We start from the raw sequence: 23,177 nt of genomic DNA on the forward strand, positions 1-23,177 counted from the left end.
CTTAGAGAAATATTTCATACAATTTTATTTATTGTCTGATTTATGTTTCAGGGAAACATCGTGGGATTAATCAAGACACCAAGAAGAAATATTTTTTCATATTTATTTGTTTTATATGAGTTATATATTTTATTGGATATGAGTTTTTGTTTCAGGAAAACATCGTGGGAGTGACGAAGACACCAAGAAGAAAATATCTTGTCATATTTCTTTGTTTCATGTCAGTTATATTTATTGTATATGAGTGTATGTTTTAGAAAAACATCGTGGGATTGATGAAGACACCAAGAAGAAAATATTTCCGCATATTTCTTCATGTTTCTACAGATTGCGTTAGAATATAAGTACAAATGTATATAGATTATAAGATAAAAAAGCGTTCTCCTGCCGTTTATTAAATATTACCGAAGCGTAAATTTAAGTGGGAATGATTAATATTAAGATACATATTAGTATTCTAATATGCAAGGTCCATACGTGCAGTTGCACATTTCTGGTTGGATCTTCAGGATCCTTTCTTCGTTTTGTACAAGTGTCTTGTTAGGCACTGTCATAATGCAAGTATTTATTTAAGAAGGAACAATTAATAATAAAGTATATATTGATAATTTAGTAATCAGGATTCATACGTGCAGTTGCACATTCCAATTTCGTTTCTAGAAAACATGTGCTGGATTGTCTCACATGTATCAACATTTCGTTAGGTTTTCGATCTCTTCATCAGAGTTCGTATGTGCAATTGCACATTCCAATTTCGTTTTTAGAAAACATGTGTATCATCTCACATGTATTGACATTTTGTTAGGTTCTTCATCTCTTGATTGGGCAGTTCTTTTAAGAACTCTCCTTTTCTAGCTCATTTCTAACTTTTCGATAGCTTCTCCCTTGGATAGGTATTCGAATTCCTCGCCAAAGGAAGGGTGGTTGGGGCGAGGCTAGGGTGGGTCTCCAGTCGCAGCAACCTCCACGAGGTGAGACCTGGGGATTATTATTTACTATGTAATTAATATAATTATTAATTACATAGCAAATAATATGAGCTAATGGCTGTGTTCTTCTTATAGTTCCACATACCTTCTTCGTCCTGGTGTCCGGTCTAATAACACTGATTTCGAGTCGCAGATACGTTTTTGCCGAGTTAGTTTTTAAATAAATAATATGTCACAATGTAAAATAAAAAATAGAGGATTTGCGGTGTATTTATCAATGTATTTTAATAATTTTGAAATCTTTAAATAATCTCAATCGATTGGTTATTCCAATGAAATTAATCGATTAATGCCCAATGATGGACCCTACAGCTTTAATTCCGTTCAAAAATAATAAAATTTATGTAATTTTATTTTCTGTCTCACTTCCTCTTGTGTTAATTTCTGAATCTGTTGATAACGTTGCGAGTGACACGAAAATGGTAATGGGGTCCCGGGACCCCAGAAACTCCGGCCGAAAAATTACATTAGGTGAAAGGTCTATTCCTATACCTCGTCTGTGCTAAGACTCCGCATTCCCCTAAGACTGCGCACTCGAGTGACGCTTCTCGCCAGAGTGTTTTAAAATTAAAGTAAGAATTATTTTCAAAAAATTAAAATAAATACGGTAAAAACCATTTGTAACCGTTTGCTATTAAAAACTGTACTGCAGAAGCAGACTGGATTTGTGCGTACCGAAACATTCCTCGAATGCAAAGGGTTAATAGAGAAATAATTTAAATTCGACTTACCTGCTGCGTTGACAATAGGGCCCGGACAGTGCACCGCTATCGATCACGGCGGTGCAGTGGCCGGGCCCTATTTATTTATATTCAAGTACATACAAGAAATTATAATGTTTATTAAGGATGATAGTTATAAAGATTGAAGATTTTATCACACATTCATTTATTGATAGTATAATTATCGTACATAAGCATTTGCAATTAGATAAATTGCTAATTAATATCATTTAGTAATTCATATTTACCCTATAGGAGAATATTGTTTTTTTTTTTAATTATCAAAGGACATGGTGTAACTGGTTTTCAAGCATTTCACCATTGATTCGATCAATTTCACAAAACCTGTGTCCTTTGGCTTCTCTAATCCTCGCAAAACTCTGTTTTTCATTACAGCAACAAATTCTTTGTTACTTAACTGACCATCCACTAGAAGTTTATAAAAAGAAGATTTATTAATGCTATTACATATTTGAAACATAGATTATAATATAAGATGGATTGAATAACTTGACTACCTGGAAGGGTTCCAGGGCGTTTGGTTGAAAACCAAAGTCAAAGATATTTGGTCAAAGACATTTGGTTGAACGAACATTTGAGTGAAAGAACATTTTTCAACACGTTTCACAATTACAGAATTTACATTCTGCTTGGCCCTTGCTTTAAAATTATTGCTTTGTATATTTTTATGTTTATATTTGTGTTTATTATTTAACTCAAATATAATGTCAGTTTTAAGCTTACGAATGGTGTCAGGTTACTTTTTTGAACCAGATTTTTACTTTGTGTTTATCGCAAAAACTATTGGGTCCTATTACCTGGTTGCTGTCTTTTTAAATCTAGCTCTAACCAACTTCGATCCTGCTTTCAAAGAACACCACGCTAAGCAGAAATAACTTGTAACAGATACATGGAAGAGTAATCGGGCACTCCTAACAGAGGGGGAGGGGGTCTGCTTTTAAAATTATCTCTGACTTACTCCAATCGCTATTTCTGTGTCCATCACACAAAGTTCAAGTCAGCCTATGACAATGAATACGTGGTTATGACGATGGAAATTCTTCTTCAAACTAGTCCTAACTCACACCAATCCTCATTTCCAATCTATTCTTTTACTAAGCTACGGCCACTTCTCTACTTTCGATCAAATGTCCGTTTTAGATTTGTCGATCAAATGTATTCGACCAAATGTCCGGATGCTACACTGAATATCTCGCCTGCATTTGTTAAAAAAAAGAAATGTCGAAGGATAAGAGAAACAAATTTCAAAGACTCTTTTATTTTATTAAAATAAAATAAATAAATATACGGAATGTTCGGCTATTTCGGGGAAAAATTTTAATGGAAGATCCTAGAGATCGCAATAAGACGAAAATTAAGAATACCAATTTGTTGATTGAGGCCTCATTAAAAAGTTATTAATGTTTAATGTTCCGTCTGTAGAACGGCATTCTGCGAACAGCTGCGTATACGCGGAAGGTTATGGCAGGTCAATGCTAGTGATTCTCACACAGCATGAAAAATTCTGCTTACTGACATATCGATAGCCTTAGAGTTTTGTGTTCATTCATGCCTGGATTTAGCTTGACACAATATATGTACATTATTTGTCGTCGGTTGTCATGCCGATTAATACAAACAAGAGAAAAAATCGACGATCGTGGACTGACGTATACAGAGTCACAGACATGTACATTTAGACAGAATTCATTGTAGTAGTAGCAATCTTTTTGAAGAAAAATCTCGAAAACTAAGGCCGAGCGGCTGTTATATGTATAGGAAACAGTTGTTCAAAATCTTGACCCTACCTTTCCTAAATAATTATCCATTGCCTTCCCATAAGTGGGCATAAAAATTTAAGGCTGTCGATATGTCGGTAAATAGAACTTTTCATGTTGCGTGAGAACCACTTGGACCGATCTGCCGCAATCTTCCGCGCGTATGCAAGCGTTTGCAAATGGCCGTTTTACAAGCAGAAGTTTGAACGTTAAAAACTTTTTAACGAAGTTTCCATCAACAAGTTAGTATTCTTGATTTTCGTCTTGTTTTGGCCTTTAGATTCTCCCATTAAATTTTTTTGTAAGAAAATGTCTAATAAAAAAATGTTCCATACGAATGTAAGTAAAAATATAGATTTTAATTTAAAAAAACAATGTTACCCTTCAAATAATCTTGTAAGCGTTCAACAAATAACAAATAAATAAGCCAGATATATTTCTCCTTTGAAACTAAAAAATTATTGTATTTAACGTTTTTGCCAAAAATGTGTTGTTTTCGAGATACTTAGATTTAAAGCTTTCAAATAAACGTACCCTGTATAATGTGATATAATGTGAGATTACAATTTCGTTAAATGATATTAAAAATTAATTACACCCGATTTCAGTAACGAAGAATTTTAATATACTTACTGTTCTCATCAAAAATCGTGTAAACCACTTGTATAACATGATCCGTTAAGTCAACGTGAGCCACAGTTTTCGCCACATGCTTCAGTGTAGCTGCAAAAATTACAGTGAATATAGTCGAGTTAGTATAGTCTCGTGTTAATTATTGTTTCATATTAATAAGAACTGAAATTCAACATTTCATGCATTTCAACAATATCTATTTTTCGTTATATTTTGGCGGGTAGAATCGTTTCTAGAAAGATTGCCCACATGTAAGTAAGCGCCCGGTACATCAAGATTAAAAAACGTAAATATTATTATCACCATTTGAACTGTTTATTTGCCAAATTGATTAACTCCACAAATGGGAAAAAAAAGAAATTGAAAAAATAATATATGTACATCTATAGTAGGTGTTGGACAAGTAAATGCAATAGAGTAACAGTGTAAGGAATTTGGTCGAAAAAAGTTATCATTCTACAAATTAATATTTTATTATTATTCACACAAATAATAAAAAATTAAACATTATTATTAACCTCACATTCTGTTGAATTTCCAAACCGTCTTGAGATGATACAAAAATCATCTTCAGTAACGATTGTAGGATTTGCAAGAAAACAACATTCAACTTTTAATAAATGTATTTATTTAAAAACTCTCTCAAATCTCTCACAACTCAAATGACTCTCTTAAACTCTCTCGACTTTTCGACTCTGCCCAACCATCTCTCGTTTCCCATCACTATTATTGCATTAGGGTTGCAACCACTCGAGACTGCTTTCGCCGACCAAGTTTATGACACTGTTGACTCCCACAAAGTTCGTGGAGCCGATTTATGTAGCAAATAGATATTATAATAACTATTTACAATCACGTTTATTTATTAACAAATATATATACAAAATTAATGTGTTAAGAGGAATTGTAACAATGGTTCGTAAGGGTTCTTGCAAATCTAGTCCTTTGTATCTGTAACTCTTGTGGTCAATGTATCTGTAACTCGTAACTTGTAACTTGTAACTTGCTCTGCCCCGTCCGTTTCTGTTCCGTGATTATATATCAAGTTCAAAAATAGGCGGTGATTCTATTTGCAAATCAGAAGTCCAGTCCTCTCGAGACTCCAATTCCCACCCACTGAGGGTTGTACGGGGGTAGGTGTCCGCGGTCTCAAAGGGCAGATAGATGGGCCCATTTACATTTGGGCCCTGGTACATTTGCCAGTTGACCAAATTAAGTAATTTAAGTAATATTGAAAATACATGACGCGTCCTATAATATAAAATGTTTGAACTCGAAACTCTAATTTTTGCCTGTGCTGGCCTTGATTAAAATGCGAACTGTGTTAAACCTGGCCGATTCACCGAAACCCACACAACATTTAACCAACCATTCGTTCCTATTTATTCACGCACAGATACGTACCATTCACACACTTATTATACAGGGTGTTCGGCTACCTATGGCAAAAATTTTAATGAGCGATAGTTGAGGCCAAAATAAGACGAAAATCAAGAATACTAATTTGTTGACGGAGGCTTCGTTACAAAGTTATTAACATTTAAAGTTCCGCCTGTAGAATGACAACCCGCTAAACAGCTGCGTTCGCGTGGACGGTTGCGGCAGGGCAGTGCTAGTGGTTCTCACGCAGCATGAAAAATTCTACTTACCGACATTATCGACAGCCTTAGATTTTTGTCCACTTATGGGAATGCGAACACCTTACGTTGAATAAGATTCAACCTGTCTTATGAAAATCCAGAAGGGCATATCAAAACTCGCCCGACGAGATTTTCACAGAGAAAGGGTGAATGCCAGTTCCAATACACAATGTTGTGAACAAAAATCACCCACACGCGATTATACACGCCCCACGATTGTCCACAGTGTCCACAAGTAACCACAAATAATCCTTTCAGGTACTAACCACTATGCAATTAAATAAACACGCACCGCGATTATGTTATTCGTGAATGTCTACGTGTATGTGTATCACGATTCTTCCGAGTTACTTACGAATAAAACTGTTATTAATTTTTCAAATACACTTCAATTTAAAAATGTAAAAAGGAATCGCAGGATAAATGAAATGTTCGCATCGATTTACGTTCATGCTCTTCTGAATTTTCACAAGACAGGTTGAATCTCATTCAATGTAAGGTGTTCGTGTTCCCATGTGTAGTCACAAAATTCTATAGCTGTCGATAACGTCGGTAAGTAGAATTTGTCATGCTGCGTGAGAACCACTTGCACTGGCCTGCCGCAACCTTCCGCGCGTACGCAGCTATTCATAGATTGCCGTTCTTCAGGCGGAAATCTAAACGTTAGTAACTTTTTAACGAAGCCTCAATCAACAAATTGCTCTTCTTGATTTTCGTCTTATTTTGGCCTCTAGAATCTCCCATTGAAATATTTCGCAGGGGTGGTCGAACACCCTGTATATGAATTAAAGGCTTTGGTTATATTTCTGTTTTATTAATTAAAATTTCGAAAATGTCAAAAAATGAAGTTAACCAGTTTGGCATATAAATAGCTCATTTATTAATATCTAAATGCACCAATTTTTAATATGAAACGATTAATGTAAAATAACGAGATAATAGAATATATTGAAAGGTTCCGGAAATTAATTTGTTATGTAAGAAAATCTTTTTATAATGTTATTAAAAACCTTGATCGATTGACGCTCCTGCGATATGATAAAACGTCAATGCAGTGTCTACATCGTTAATATTGTTTAAAAAATGGAAGAACTTGAGATATTCGTCCTTGCTTATTCCTTTTGGACTCTCCTTGAAACTGTAAATATACGGTTCATTATAATGTATTTAAATATATTGTATAACATGATCATTAAAACCTGCAATTGAATAGGTATTCGGAAGAAGGGCCATTGAAGGATTTGTTATGTATGCCGAACATTTCGTTCCCCAATTTTTCCTTGCTACTTGCTTGCATTAGGAAATCGGCCTGCTACTTATCTAACCTTTGAAATGAGGGTCACTTCCGCCGAGATACAACAGCCCGGTAATTAACGTAATCCGAAGAATACAGCAGCTCGGTAATTAACGCAATTCGGAGAATACTGCGTACGGTAATTTCTAACGTACATTTAAATCCGTCCCTCCAACCTCCCAGCAGCTCTTCGACGTTTCACCCTCCTGCGGCTCCCTGGTTTCGCACCAGGTTCGTCCGTACGTGACTTCATCCTAGAGGCTCCCTGATTTCGCATCAGGTTCGTCCTCGCTATCAACTATCCTAGCGGCTCCCCGATTTTGTATCGGGTTCGTCCGTGCACCTAACTAACAAATTGATACCATATTCCATACTTTCTCTCGTATTCGCAGGCCACGCGCGCTGCACGGCAATGGCTCGTAACAGATTATTGCACTTTCAGATTCTATAAATTGTATTATACAGGGTGTCTCACCCGATTTTGACATCTTGATTTTCTCGCTATTGTTACTCGTAACAAAAAATGTTTCAGCGGAGGCTTGAATGGTATCGAGTGGAGCATATTCTGATGTTATTAGTGTTTTCGTGAGTGGACGCGTAAAGGTCATATAAAGGTCAACTTTGTTTTTTTAAATGGAATGAGGTATTTTTTAATACATCAATCGATTCACAGCTGGACAATCGTTATAAAAAAGTACTAACTATGTAACGTCGAAAAATTAGTAGTTCAGGAGATATTTCAATTTAAATTATTTAAATTCTTAAGGCATCATTACTACCGCACTAAGTCGTTAGCTCTGTTTACCAACGTTAGACTAGCAAAAACGATTGACTGAGGTCGGTAACGTTGAAATGTAAACATTTGAGAACTATTCGATTATGACAATCATTCTTGAGTTTGAGTTTAGTTTCTCTTAGACATCTATCTGTTTGTTCTAAAATGATTTACTCAAGAGCCGAAAAAGTAGATGTAGTTGCAGCGTATTTGGAAGCTGGAAAGAGTGCAGTGCGTGCAAAACAGTTGTATGGAGAGAGATTCCCTCGTAGACGTCAACCATCCCGTAATACTTTCAGTTATGTCTTCAAACACTTTCATCAAGCTGGAAATGTGTCGCGTAAGACACCTAATCGAAAAAAAACAGCGACGAATACTACAAATGAAATTGCTATTTTGGCTGCAGTGACAATAGATCCATCTGTAAGCTGTCGTCAGCTGGAAAGAGAATTCAATATTAGTCGGTCTAGTATCGTACGTGTACTGCATAGGCACAAATTTCACTCATATCACATATCGAAAGTTCAAGAACTTACTAATAATGACTATCATCGTCGTTTAGAATTCTGCGAATGGGCTTTTGGCCAAAGTACTGATTTTTTAAAAAAAGTTATGTTTACAGACGAAGCGACGTTCACAAAGAATGGAAATTTTAATTTAAAAAATACACATTTCTGGTCGGCACAGAATCCACATTGTTTCAGAGAAACTGACCATCAACATCGATGGAATGTGAACGTATGGGTTGGCATAATCGACACTCATATTATTGGTTCACATTTTATCGATGGATCACTAACTGAACCGAAGTACAAACACTTCATAATGGAAATTTTACCCACATTATTAGAAGATGTGCCGCTACATGTTCGTTTAGGAATGTGGATGCAGCAAGTTGGATGCCCTGCACATTATTCTTTGGTGGCAAGAAATGCTTTAAATCGACAATTTCCGAATCGTTGGATTGGAAGAGGCGGTCCCATTCATTTTCCAGCACGGTCGCCTGATTTAACGCCCCTCGACTTTTTCTTATGGGGCCATTTAAAGAATAAAGTTTATGCTAAAGCTTCAACTACAGTGGCCGATATGAAGCAGCGTATTATCGCTGAATGTCGTAAAATATCAGCCGATACATTAAACAACGTAAACCAGTCATTACTTGATCGATTTAAAAAATGCCGTGTGCAAATGGTCGTTACGTTGAACCATTCCTGTAAATAAACGCCAACGTCTTAGTACAACAGTAATGGTGTTTTAGAATTATTTAAATTGAAATATCTCCTGAACTACTAATTTTTCGACGTTACATAGTTAGTACTTTTTTATAACGATTGTCCAGCTGAATCGATTGATGTATTAAAAAATACCTCATTCCATTTAAAAAAACAAAGTTGACCTTTATATGACCTTTACGCGTCCACTCGCGAAAAAACTAATAACATCAGAATATGCTCCACTCGATACCATTCAAGCCTCCGCTCAAACATTTTTTGTTACGAGTAACAATAGCGAGAAAATCAAGATGTCAAAATCGGGTGAGACACCCTGTATATATCCTCCGCTAATGTGACACTATGAGATATAAAAGTACTAAACAGAGAAAAGGAATCTGTTGAGCTAGATTCTTCTTTTATACGTCATATTTGTCAATGTAATATTACTATATAATGTCACACTACTACAGATGACTTCGATTTAAAAGTAAAGTTGCATGTGTAGGAACGTTCAATTATAATTACACGGGTTACTTAATTTAATGTTAGGTTACTGAGTGATCCACGCACCCGTTTGGTTATTCAGGCGGCAGGGGAGGTGAACTTCTACGTAGCGCGTCCTCAGGTGGCGGATAGGTGCAGCCGCTGGGATGGGATGCGGGGATGGGGTCAACAACCTGAGAAGGCTGGTGGCCGTATCCTCGCATAGCATCCCGGATTGTAAGGCTGCTGAAATACTAAGACCACCACTTTAAAAATGGGTCTGAGAGATCCAATTGTATCTCAACGTCAGAAAATCATTGGCGCAAAAAATACAAAGTTGAAGTAAGTATAATTTAACAACGTTGTGTATTGGAAGTGGCACTCAACCTCTCTTTGTGACAACAAAAGAATCGATCTGTCTAAAAAAAATATGCATTTCTATTTAAAGAAATGATGCAATTGTTAATTGCACGTGCACTGCTGCATCTAAAAAAAATTTAAAGGACTACAGATGTAGTGCACTTCGAACCATTTATCTATTTCCTTTGGCATTTTTTCGGAAATGCAATAATAACGGAGTTATGACCTGTAACAATTGCGTGGACCACCCTGTATAAGAATGTTCATATATGGCGCGTACGTTAGATATCGACTCCATCTCATTGGAACAGGCTCCTTAAATTCGAAGGGGTAGATTAGACTCACGGGCTTAAAATGTTTCTCACGCGAACGTGAAATTCAAACTATTCGACAAAATAAAAAATTTGAAGTTCAAATATCTCGACACAGGATTTTAGGAGATAGGTCCTTCTTCTGAATAATTATTCAATCGATGCTTTAATAATTTACACGCTGATACGTACCGTTTCTTTATGGTTTTTAATATTTTTGTCTTTTTCTTGTCAGGATACCCAGCATAAGCCAATAATAATTCTGTGAAGTCTACTTCAGTTATTCTACCATTGTCATCGGGATTTCTTCTCTCAAACTGCATAAATTTAGCTATGTTTATTTATATTTCTGTTTGTATAATTTTCAAAACAATTAATATCAACTGTCAACATTCGATAATAGTTTTGAATATTTATTTCCATTATTTACAGAAGAAAAACTTAAAACATTAATAAGTACATCATTTATGCTGAAGATGCACGTCATAATTTGGCACGCATAAACTGTCCTGCAACTTTGTAATCTTTATATACATTAAATACTGTTCATGACACAGTTATGGATAGGTTGCGTATGCTTATGCAGATGCTTATTTCTATAAAAAGTAGATAAAGCAATGGAGCTAAAATAGAAATTTGTCTTATCTTTGACGGGTTTAGAAAAAAAAAAGTATTTCTTTTTGAGTATTTTTGCAATATTTCCAGCATGTTCACTTCCGAGATACATAGATTGGAATTCAAACTTGTATATTGCGATAACATCTCACACATCAATAATGGATAAGTTTTTTTTCTAATACATTTATATAAAGACTACAATTAATATTGAGTCAGAAAACCCGAACAAATGTTTTGTGACAAAAATTAAGAAACATATTTCGCTTAAATTATATAACCACTTTTAATAACTTTTTAAATAATTTAATAACTGCATAACATCTACGTAGCATCGATTTGAATAATATTGGTCAACAAACTTTGAACAGTAATTTATATTTTTTACAACTGAGCTTCGTTCCCATTTATTTATGTATATCAAGATGAAAAATACCAAAGGATAAAATTATTTGGTTCTAATTTGAAAAATGTAAGGTACAATTTATTTAATGCATGAACAATAGATACATGTGTATGTTAAAATAGAACACTAAAATAAAATAGTTTATCGTTTTACTGAAATCGAAGTTCAACGATAAGATTATCTCGAGAAATACAAGCTGTTAAGGGGGGAGTCTAATGTGAATGATAGAAAATTGAACCATTTTTCTTAATTTTTTTAAAGGAAATGTTACATCTGACGTTATGATTCTTTTTTGCAGTTTACTTAGCTATCCTTTGGGAATACAAGATAATTTTTTTATTAATTTTTATTAACTTTTAATGTTGTTATCACGTCCGCAGTAAACATGTGTTTAAACACTGACGTAGGTGATTGCAACTCTCAAGGTTGACTAAATCAAAAAAATCGTAAAGATTTTTATTCGGTAGGTTTACAGTTATCGCCCGTATCAAAATAATTAATTTATGTTGCAAATTGACAAAATGGTGAAAGCTTAAAGTAAAAATTGCAAAATTTCGTCGTTTCTTTTGCAACTTTTGAATAAAAAAGATATGATATTCTCATAACAATTTGATTTTGGTACGGGCGAGAACTGTTAGTATGTGGAACAACGTGTAAAAATTTCAAAGCAATCGAACGATTAGTTTTTGAGATTTTATCTACGCCAGTTAAGAAAGTAACGTTTCGAGAGAAACGCATTTAAAGTCTGCAAGATCGTACTCATTAATCTCAGCTCCATATAGAATTCCTTCCAGACTATTGGCACCTGGATGACAAAAACGCTCAAATTTCAACTTTTAATAACAGCAAATGTCTCTTGACCCTGTCATAAACCTTTCGAAACAGTAATGTCTGGGCTGTACATGGTAATCACTCGAAGCAATGACTCCGGTAATTAACTCGAGGGCTATACAAAAAGTGTCCTACAATCCACAATACTTGACATTTATCTCTCAAAATTTAACAGTACATTCTTAAATATTTATACTTTCAAAAAATGAAGTGAGAAAAAAATTGATATTTTTGTGGTCTCACATGAGACTCCCCCCTTAAGGGGCCTTTCTACTTTGTGGGATTTAAAAAATCGAATTTTTTTGCATTTTCTTTTAGTATGTAGTCTCGAAAATATATCTACCAAATATTAAATTGAAATTTGAAAAACTAACGAAGTTATAGCCTGCTGTAATGTACCACGCGCAAGTATAACTGGACGTAGATCTTTAAGTTGCCTTTCTACTTTGTGGGATTAAAAATATTCAATCTTTTATTTGCATTTCTTTTTAGTATGTAGTCTCGAAAATATATCTACCAAATATTAAATTGAAATTTGAAAAACTAACGAAGTTATAGCCTGCTGTAATGTACCACGCGCAGGTATAACAACTGGACGTGAAAAATGCGTTTCTTTCTTAACTGGCGTAGATAAAATCTCAAAAACTAATCGTTCGATTGCTTTGAAATTTTTACACGTTGTTCCACATACTAACAGTTCTCGCCCGTACCAAAATCAAATTGTTATGAGATTATCATATCTTTTTTATTCAAAAGTTGCAAAAGAAACGACGAAATTTTGCAATTTTTACTTTAAGCTTTCACCATTTTGTCAATTTGCAACATAAATTAATTATTTTGATACGGGCGATAACTGTAAACCTACCGAATAAAAATCTTTACGATTTTTTTGATTTAGTCAACCTTGAGAGTTGCAATCACCTACGTCAGTGTTTAAACACATGTTTACTGCGGACGTGATAACAACATTAAAAGTTAATAAAAATTAATAAAAAAATTATCTTGTATTCCCAAAGGATAGCTAAGTAAACTGCAAAAAACAATCATAACGTCAGATGGAACATTTCCTTTAAAAAAATTAAGAAAATTGGTTCAATTTTCTATCATTCACATGGGTTATGTTGACTCCCTTGCTTATTTCAACAAATTACAAACTGTTGTCGATCTTAAAACAAACATGATTTGTGTTGTTGGTGAGACACAGTTTGATTCATGTGTCAGAGTCATTGCAAATGGTCTTTTAAATGATATTGGATTTCGCGTATGTTACCAAATGTACATAAAAATATAACCCGTTATTTGTAGAAAAAATAATCACGTTTATTTATCAAAATAAGTAATTAAATGTTTCATAACTATTTACCTCCAAGCTGAGTATTTCTTTCTGTAACTGCTCTTGAAATTCAAGGAATTTCTCAATAGTAAGCTTTCCTTTCATGCTTGACCCGAAGAAATACGTAGTTAATGCAGAATTAACACCCTATATTACAACGAATAAAATTACATTTTAAACAATAGAATGTAGAATGAAATAATTGTAAATAAAACTATTGATAAGATTCATTGCACTCAATAATAAATCCCATCATTCCCTCGAAGTCTTAATTATCAGTATTGCAATAATTTTCAATACCTTGAACATGTTACCAGTAGCAACATGATCGCGATGCCGACTGCCGATACTAGTTTGCTGTCGAATTAAGGTAGCGACTTTTCCAAATTCTTCGGAGTCTACGTCGCCATCACCGTTAAAATCAAACATTCTGAAGGCAATTTCAAAATGTCTTCTTGACGCTATAAAAAGAAAAATTCGTTTAGAAATATACAATGATAGACATACAGTGGCGACCATTTACTAACGTATATGTCAGAAACTTATTTTTGTCACCATCCTTACGTATACTATTTTCATTTTTAATATTTGAGACAACTAATCTTTGTCCGGATGTGTGTTTTACAAGGCAAGGTCCCTTTTTACGGATTCTGTGTCAACCTGTTTATGATTTTCTATGCATGTCTATTGCAACTGATTTCCACATTTCTTGCACAGTTCAATCCTTCTCGATTCGCTCGTTAGTGTATTCAAAGATCGGGTCGCTGTGTTGCCGCGTAAACATTACGTCAAAGTGTTTTGTTCCTACACGATAAGCTGACGGCTACCACAGTGAAGACGTTTGTCGTGTGTATGTGTCAGCTGTAGTCTCAAGTGCCAAGCTACCAAGGAACAGAAGTCACTGCGAAATGTTTTGAGTTTCCGATGAGAAAATTGTTTTAAAAAGTAAGCTGCGAGAAGCTTTTCTATCAGTTACCGTATACAGGATGTTCAATATCTGTTAAGAAAAAAATTTAATAGGAGATTCTAGAGGCCAAAGTAAGACGAAAATCAAGAACACTAATATGTTAATTGAGGCTTCGTTAAAAAGTTATTAACGTTTAAAGTTCCGCATGTAGAATCACTGTGTGAAGAACTCTACTTACTGACGTATTGACAATCTTCTGAGTGAGAACAACTAGGACTGACCAGTCGCAACCTATCGCTCGCACGCATCTGTTCGCAGATTGTCGTTCTACAGGCGGAATTTTAAACGTTAATAACTTTTTAACAAAGCCTCAATTAACAAAATTCTTGATTTTCGTCTTATTTTGGTCTCTAGAATCTCCCATTAAATTTATTCTAAGACGTAGCTGAACACCCTGTATGTAGGTAATACGTAATGTTACCAATTAGGTTTGTTAACGGTAGGAAAATATTAATATTTTATAAGAAATACACTGTGAGTAGAAAATGTACTATTGAATATTCGCCAAACAATATGGTTGCAACATGACGACGAGTGTCCAGCACGTTATGGTCAGCGAATGAGGACACTGAATGAAAATCCAAATCGACGGATAGGACATGGAGAACCAATTTTGTGGCCAGTTCGTTCCTCACACTTAACGCCACATAGTGGGGCCATTGCATGCCAAACGCGGCAAAAAGTGGTTTTATACAAATATACCCACAATGAAATAATAATTCACTAATAGTTAATGGGACACATGGGCCATGATTTAGTGTGATTTTTTTAATCATTTGTCGATTTTTGATACAACTACATGATTTTGAAACGTTCAATCTTAAAATCATCCAAAATTATAATCATCGTTTATTGTTGCTTTGATTCTTCAAAGTAAATGATGAGTAATTGAATTAAATGTACTTAGTACGTATTTAAATTACGAATGAAGAATCAGATGAAGAATCATTCATAGATTCATAAATTCTTTCGTTTTCTCGTCGTAAAGGTCGTGTCGTCTATTCGCTAATTGCCATCTTCTCCTGAAACGAGACTTCAAAGTTGCAATTTTTGTTTTCAAAATTTTCTGGTACTCCACAGAATAATTATCCCGGCTCATTAAGGACGACTCTAAAAATTCTAGTTTATTTTCAAAATCATGATTTTGATGCTGTGTCATGATGTTATAAAAATGCATCATTAAAAACACACGTACTCCTGATGAACACTAGGATTTAAAAAAAAATATTACTCTATTAAAATGAAACTTTTGCTACGAAAACTGTATTAACAAACTATATAGAAGATGACGAAAAATGGCGAAATTCAAATATATATATATCTGTATCTACCTACTTCAATTGGAAATTCCATTATTTTAACACTAAATATTTCACTCACAACATACAAGTTAGGAACGTCAAACGACAAATGCTCCAAATTCGTGATCATTTTATGCTTTTATAGCATTCGAAGCAAAAACAATGAAATGTATGCATTGTTTCCTAGTTTTGATGTATTTTTGCGAATCGTAACAATACTCGCAATCGCCGACGCTCGCACGTGCCGAAACAGTTGATCATCTTAATATTTTTCGCAGTAGCAGCTAGTAGCAGCTAATTTTTTTTTAAAAAAAAAAGGTAAGGCTTCGCTCTACAAAAAGCAACTAAAATGAACACTGAATCACACTGCATTCATAATTAAAAAATAAAATGAAAACTGAACATGTTCAATTAGTTATAACTAAAAAAATGTAGGAGATATAAAAGTGTACTTTGGTGTAATTTAAATACGTACTAAGTACATTTAATTCAATTACTCATCATTTATTTTGAAGAATCAAAGCAACAATAAACGATGATTATAATTTTGGATGATTTTAAGATTGAACGTTTCAAAATCATGTAGTCGTATTAAAAATCGACAAATGATAAAAAAAATCACACTAAATCATGGCCCATGTGTCCCATTAACTATTAGTGAATTATTATTTTATTGTGGGTATATTTGTATAAAACCACTTTTTGCCGCGTTTGGCATACAATGGCCCCACTTTGCGCCATTAGATTTCTTCTTACGAGGAACAATACAAAATCTAGTCTATCAAGAAATACCGACTACACAGACAAATATGAAGCAGAGAATTGTTGTATCATATGCTGTAAACCCAGAAGTGATAACACATGCACGTGATTCAGCAGTAAAAAGATTACAACTTTGTATCACCGCAAATGGCGAACACTTCAAATATTTTCTATAAAACAGAAACAGCACAGAAATTGAAGGATACTTTGCGTGGTCTGTCAGGCTTTCCGTTCCAATAACATTTGTTTCTAAACATAAAAGTAGCAGCTAATGAATTGTAGAATTTATTTAAATAAATCCAGCGATAATAAAGTGTTTCTGCAATTTTACAGTCTTTAGTGATCTTTATGATTTTGTATAGTGCTGTTATGCATCATTTTTTCTAGTCATTTTCCTAGCAAGATAAGTAAACACAGTGCCAATCGTACCAGTCGAAACGTCCTAAACCTTGTCTGGATCTATCCCCTCCCATAGCTATTTTCCGAACTTTTAAAAACCTATTACATTTTTCCTTCTGACTCACTTTTCAGTTTCACTTGGCACGTTTAGTATCTTTGTTCGCAGATCTTGTAAACGCCCGTTTAGTTGTGGTTTATGAACGAAAACGTAAGTTGTGAACAAGAGGATTGAGCATTTTCTCGATGGAACCTGCCGTACTATCTCTCTACACCATAACAGTACCATTCTAATCATGACATCGTGATAAAAAAATAGCATTTCCTTAAAAGATATGTCTATGTCCTTGAAATCTCATAAAAAATAACCTTGGAAATATTTATTTCACTGTCTCATGTGCTTCACAAAACAATGTATCTTTGGTCTGGAAAGAGTTTTCATAAGAGATATTCAAGGTGGACAAAGTTTTTGTTCCACCCAGTATATAAGATATAAAGTGAGCTAAAATGAAAATTTTGTATAACGTAATAATAAAGACAATGAAAATACGATTATTCATATATTCGTAAGTATATGTTCGCCGCTGTAGTACCTTATGGAAATCAATATTTTTCAAAAAATATAAATGCCAACGTTATAAATGTTACTTACTGGATAATACAGTGAGTAGGAATATATAATCAGAGAAAGTGATTAGTCCAGCGCTTCCAAGTTTATAGAAAATACTGTCCTCGTCCAGAGCCAATTCTAATTTCGTATGAATATTCTATATAGAAGGTATGCATGTAAATAAATTCATCATTATTTTACGTTATTTACACATTATGTACAGATATTAATGTCGATCTGTATAACAGTGATAGAAATTATAATGCTAAATAAGTTACCGGTAAACGATAAAAGAAAACATTACATTCGTTTCCATTTTTAACGTTTTATGAATTGCATATATTCCTCAACAAAAAAATAATTAAAATTTGTCCAAATTCAACAAATAGTATATAAATATTGTCTTTGATAATATATTGTTTAATTACAAAAGTTGTATTTTATTATATTTTAATTCCGTTTTAATTTTCGTCGTATAATTTTGTCACATGCCGTGAATATGCGACAAATTTAAGTATCTAGGATTAATTTCAACCCTAGGTTTATGAGCAATGTCAGGCAATATGAGTCACGAGTTTGATGCATCACATAAAATATCTCATTTTTCATAAGCAGAACTTCAAGAGATCGTTCATTGCTTTTGGCTTGTTTTCATAGTCTTCGGAATTTTTAAAAATAAATTTTGATTTCTTAATTCCAAAATTACTAGAATTTCCTCTTTATTTCATTCTTTCTGTATCTCATATTTGTAATGAATATTTTTGTAATAGTACTTATAAAACTGACTGTCTAAACAACGCTGTGTTAAGGATTCTTAACGAATCTTAACATCACGGGGTTTACAATCCGTTTTTACCGAACTGAACGTTATAAAGGTGGTGGACGAAGATAGTCCGATAAACATTACAGCAGAGTGGAAGAAAGCTGACCGTACTGCAAAGGGGATAATAGTAGACTATTTAGCGGATTCTCTCCTGAGCTTTGTAACGCCAGAGTAAATTGTAAAAGAAATATTTAAAAATTTAGACAGTACAACGAAAGAAAAAGTTTGGCTACGCAGTTAGCTTTAAGAAAAAGACTATTAAGTTTAAAGTTACAGGGATACATGCCTCTAATGAAGCATTTTACAGTTTTCGACGGTTTAATGTGTGCTCAGTCAATAATGTATAAAGTTCCTCAGTCATATGAGGAAACCGCAAGTAGAAATGATAGGGTTAAATGGAAAAATGCAATAAAAGAGGAAATAAATTCTCTGTTAATTAATAAAACGTGGACTATAGTCACGAAACCGGAAAATAAAAACATTGTTGACTGTAGATGGGTATTCATAATTAAAATTGATGAAAAGGGGAACCCATGTAAATATAAAGCACGCTTAAAGGGGTTTAGTCAAAAGTATTTAGAAGATTATAATGAAACGTTTGCACCGGTTGCAAGAATTTCGAGCTTTAGATTTATCATAGCATTTGCAAATCAGTTTGATTTATTAGTACATCATATGGATGTTAAGACTGCATTTTTAAATGGTAATTTTAGGGGTAACCAGGTGGGCAAATTGAATAAAGCCTTATATGGACTTAAACAAGCAGCAAGGTGCTGGATTGAAGAATTTGATAACGTTCTAACGTTTCTAACGTTCTGTTGGATCAAGCAACGTACAGCACGTGAAAACAACGGTTTAGGTAGAAAACCTGACCTAACCGCAGCAAACCACCAGACAAATATTTTTTACTCGATAGAACATACACTCACACTCATTCTCCTACGTGACTCTCTGATAAAAGACAGTTTTATAGACAGTGGAGCAACTTGTTCCCTCGTTAAAGAAGGGGTAGCTCGACGGGCTAATTGCAAAATAGACCCATACGCGACCACCATTAGAGGGTTGTCAAGCTCTGTTGCCACAACGATCGGGAGTACGACAGCTGTGATTCAAACAGAAGGGAGTAACGGTCGAACTGGGCCAGTTTGTTGTTCCGGAGGATGCCATTCCGTTCGACTTAATAGTGGGCAAAAACGTATTAAGCAATGGAGGAATACGGATCGTCACCAATCCCGACGGCACGACGAAGCTGCAGCGCGTCTCGGTGATCAAAGGGGGTGGACAAGAAGCCGATCTACTTTGCTGCGTTGCAGAGGGATTAGAAGGGAAGACACGCGAGGACCTGATGGAAGTACTAAAACGATACGAACACATGATAGTAGCAGGAAGCAAGGTCCGAAGCGTAAGTACAGGGGAGATGCGAATCGTTACCAAGGAGGATCGCGTGGTGAGTTATCGACCTTATAGACTATCCATTACGGAAAGAGAGAAGGTTCGGGAAATCATAGCGGAGTTACTCGAAAACAACATTATTCGGGAGAGTACGTCGTCTTACGCGAGCCCTATTATCCTGGTAAAGAAAAAGAATGGCGAGGATCGCATGTGTGTGGACTTTCGGGCTTTGAATAGATTCACGGTGAGGGACAGGTTTCCGTTACCTTTAATTGAAGATCAATTAGACCGGTTAGGAAAAGCGAAATATTTTATAACACTAGATATGGCGTCAGGATTTTATCAAATTCCAATTGCGGACGACTCAATAGAAAAGACAGCATTTGTAACACCTGACGGACATTATGAGTTCCTTAGAATGCCGTTTGGGCTTTGTAATGCACCTGCCGTATTTCAGCGCGCGATAAACAAAGCTCTGGGAAAATTGAGAGACACGATAGCATTGGTTTATATAGACGATATACTGATTCTGGCAGAAACGGTTCAAGAGGCGCTCCAACGTTTAGATATTGTTTTAAAGGCACTCGACGATGCGGGATTGTCATTGAATCTAAAAAAATGTTCCTTTTTTAAAACACACAGAGTATCTGGGCGGGAAAAATTAAATCTCTGTTAGAGGCACCGGTACCGACCAACGTGAAGCAGGTTCGACAGTTTATGGGACTTGCGAGCTATTTCCGCAAATTCATACCTGAATTTGCGATGCGGACGGCGTGCATTACAAGGCTAACTAGGCAAAACGAACCGTGGAATTGGAGTAATGAACAGGAGGAAGCGCGAAGATATATTTTACAACGCTTGAGCACAAAACCTCTTTTGATCATTTTCGACCCTCGAAGGGAGACGGAGCTACATACCGATGCTAGTTCTATTGGCTATGGGGCAATTCTGTTTCAAAAGGCGGAGGGTGAACTTAGAATCATAGCATATTATAGTAGACGCACGACACCCGAAGAATCACGTTACCACTCCTACGAATTGGAGACATTAGCGATTGTGAATGCACTGAAGCACTTCCGCGTCTATCTTCTAGGGATCAATTTCAAAATTGTAACCGATTGCAATGCTATAAAAGCCACCAGTACAAAAAGGGATATCGTGCCGCGAATTGCTAGGTGGTGGGTCTTTCTGCAGGACTTTGTAGCGGCTAGCTCGCACAACAAAAGAAACATTTGGCGTGCAAATGCTAGCATGGTTTACGACAAGCAAAGTCGAAAAGGCCACTTTTGAGAAAGCCGTTTCTTACGCGTTTTATTACCCGGTATGTTTTTCGTCGAAGGTTTCAACAAATTGATATAAAATGTTTTCTTTCGATAAATTATCGAATCGTCCATCTCACGTTCAATTTGGTTTGGGTCATCACCACCTTCGTCATGGAAATTACTGTAAATATTGTTATTGTAACGCGTTGATTAAACAAAATATTTTGTTATTCCTAATTCTAAGTTTCATTCTCGGACGAAACAAAGACTCACTACAGTACCTTGAGAGATGGATTTCTGAATCTTCCAGATCTAGTCTACGCCACAAGTTTCAGTTAAATAAATATCTGCATAATTATGAGAATAATAAAGGATATTACAGTATCATTTAATAGAGAAATATTCGTTACAAAATGTGTAAAGAGTTGGTTGATATGGCTTCTTAGGAAGCAGCACATAACTATGACTATGGAATTCCCATCATATCAAACTGTATTACAAGAGAGTGTTTCCTAATTCTGGTCAACATTTAATACACATGTAATTACAAATCGACCCAAAAAATCGAATAAAACATAATCTAATAAATAAAATATTAGTTTTATACGGCTAGATTATTAGTCGTACAATTAGTAGTGAATAATTAGTCTATCAATATTATCCTTCTTTTTTGTTGCATACATTGCTTGAATATGTTCACGACTCGTCACTAGTTGCAGTTAAAACATGTTTATTTCTTTGTAATGATGAATATTCTAATATAACTAGTATTTTCTAATGTGACAGGTGAAGGACATTATGACATTATGAGAATTTTAAATATTTCAGAACTATGTGAAAATATTTTTATGTCGAATTCAGTCTTTGCAAAGTAAGCCCAGAAAGATCCAGCCTTAGACGTTCAAAAATTAAATATTTTTATTAATAGGATATTTGTTTAAAATAATTAACTCACCTTTGGATCGTAGCGTTTGTATTTATCCAATCCAAGACCTAAAAATAATAATATAATTTAAAAACATTGAAAATTTTTCTCTAAATAATCTATAGGGTATAATAATACTCATGGAATAATCACTGCAGCTATGTCGTACCAACTATGCAGAAAATGTGTTTGCAAACAAGGAAATCGGTCTTTCTTAGATTCGATATATGTACGTACAAAGCAGGGGGCTTATACTAAAGTGGAAAATAAGGAATACCGAAATATGTATCTTATATTTACCAGGTTTTAGATATCATTATAATCTTGAAGATTCCTTTTAAAGCGGGTTCAAAACCCGATACTATTTTCTTATCGTCATTATATTTTTTATACATTATACTTAGCAGCCTTTTATTACGAATCCGATATTAGGGTCATTCCATAGCAAATTGATCACTTTTGTACTCGTTTTCAGTGATTTCGTTCAAATTTAAATATGTTATAATCCATGTGATATTAGGGGGATGGAGGCGATACATCATTTTGCTGTTTTTAAAAATTTGTTTAAAAAAGATTAGAGACCCTCAAAGTTAGCAATTTTTACTGATTTTCACGAAAACTACTTTCACAAAAGAATATTTATTTCCGTAACCGTTCAAGATAGGATCTTTTAATTTGTTTTAGTTTTAATCGTAAAGCATTGCTCTTTTTCATTAACTTTTTTTTATTCGTAAAATCATTTTTGTTGAAAAAATCAATTTTTCGACGTTACATAGTTAGTACTTTTTTATAACGATTGTACAGCTGAATCGATTGATGTATTAAAAAATACCTCATTCCATTTAAAAAAACAAAGTTGACCTTTATATGACCTTTACGCGTCCACTCACGAAAAAACTAATAACATCAGAATATGCTCCACTCGAACCATTCAAGCCTCCGCTGAAACATTTTTTGTTACGAGTAACAATAGCGAGAAAATCAAGATGTCAAAATCGGGTGAGACACCCTGTATGTCTGCTATCCCCACCACTACGTTAGACGCTAAGGAAGTTCGTCGTCACTATTGTCAATTTCGATGCACTCAATTATGCTCGATCTGGCCACACTGGGCCACACTGGGCCACACTGATCATCCCCACCACTCCGTTAGACACTAAGGAAGTTCGTCGTTACTAATGTCGATTTCGATGCACTCAATTATGCCAGATCTGGCCACACTGGGCCCGACTTTGTTAGTTGAATGCTAATGCCCGAACGACTCGGCCAAATAAATACATGTGCTTCTTCTTGGCTCCTCTTAAAGGAGGACTGATCAGGACACTTGGAAAAAGGATGGCCGTACTACCATGGGT

The 23,177-nt window shown here is 34.8% G+C and overlaps 1 protein-coding gene across 2 annotated transcripts in view; it reads right to left on the bottom strand.

The window, feature by feature from the left end:
- Positions 1–1,985: 1,985 nt before the first annotated feature.
- The window catches only part of LOC122400990 (calcium uptake protein 1 homolog, mitochondrial), a 35,590-nt gene continuing 14,398 nt past the window's right edge, over positions 1,986–23,177 (bottom strand). For both annotated transcript variants that reach the window (XM_043402819.1, XM_043402818.1), the window contains exons 4-11: positions 21,853–21,890; positions 17,463–17,577; positions 13,685–13,845; positions 13,415–13,531; positions 10,392–10,516; positions 6,773–6,900; positions 4,123–4,212; positions 1,986–2,140 (exon numbers count right to left, since the gene is read on the bottom strand). In XM_043402819.1, the coding sequence (XP_043258754.1) occupies positions 1,986–2,140; positions 4,123–4,212; positions 6,773–6,900; positions 10,392–10,516; positions 13,415–13,531; positions 13,685–13,845; positions 17,463–17,577; positions 21,853–21,890 (929 nt within the window). The remainder of the gene's footprint in view (positions 2,141–4,122; positions 4,213–6,772; positions 6,901–10,391; positions 10,517–13,414; positions 13,532–13,684; positions 13,846–17,462; positions 17,578–21,852; positions 21,891–23,177) is intronic.

Source organism: Colletes gigas, unplaced genomic scaffold (genome assembly GCF_013123115.1).
Source record: "Colletes gigas isolate AHSC1104 unplaced genomic scaffold, ASM1312311v1 Colletes_gigas_Sc00021, whole genome shotgun sequence".
Taxonomy (NCBI): domain Eukaryota; kingdom Metazoa; phylum Arthropoda; class Insecta; order Hymenoptera; family Colletidae; genus Colletes; species Colletes gigas.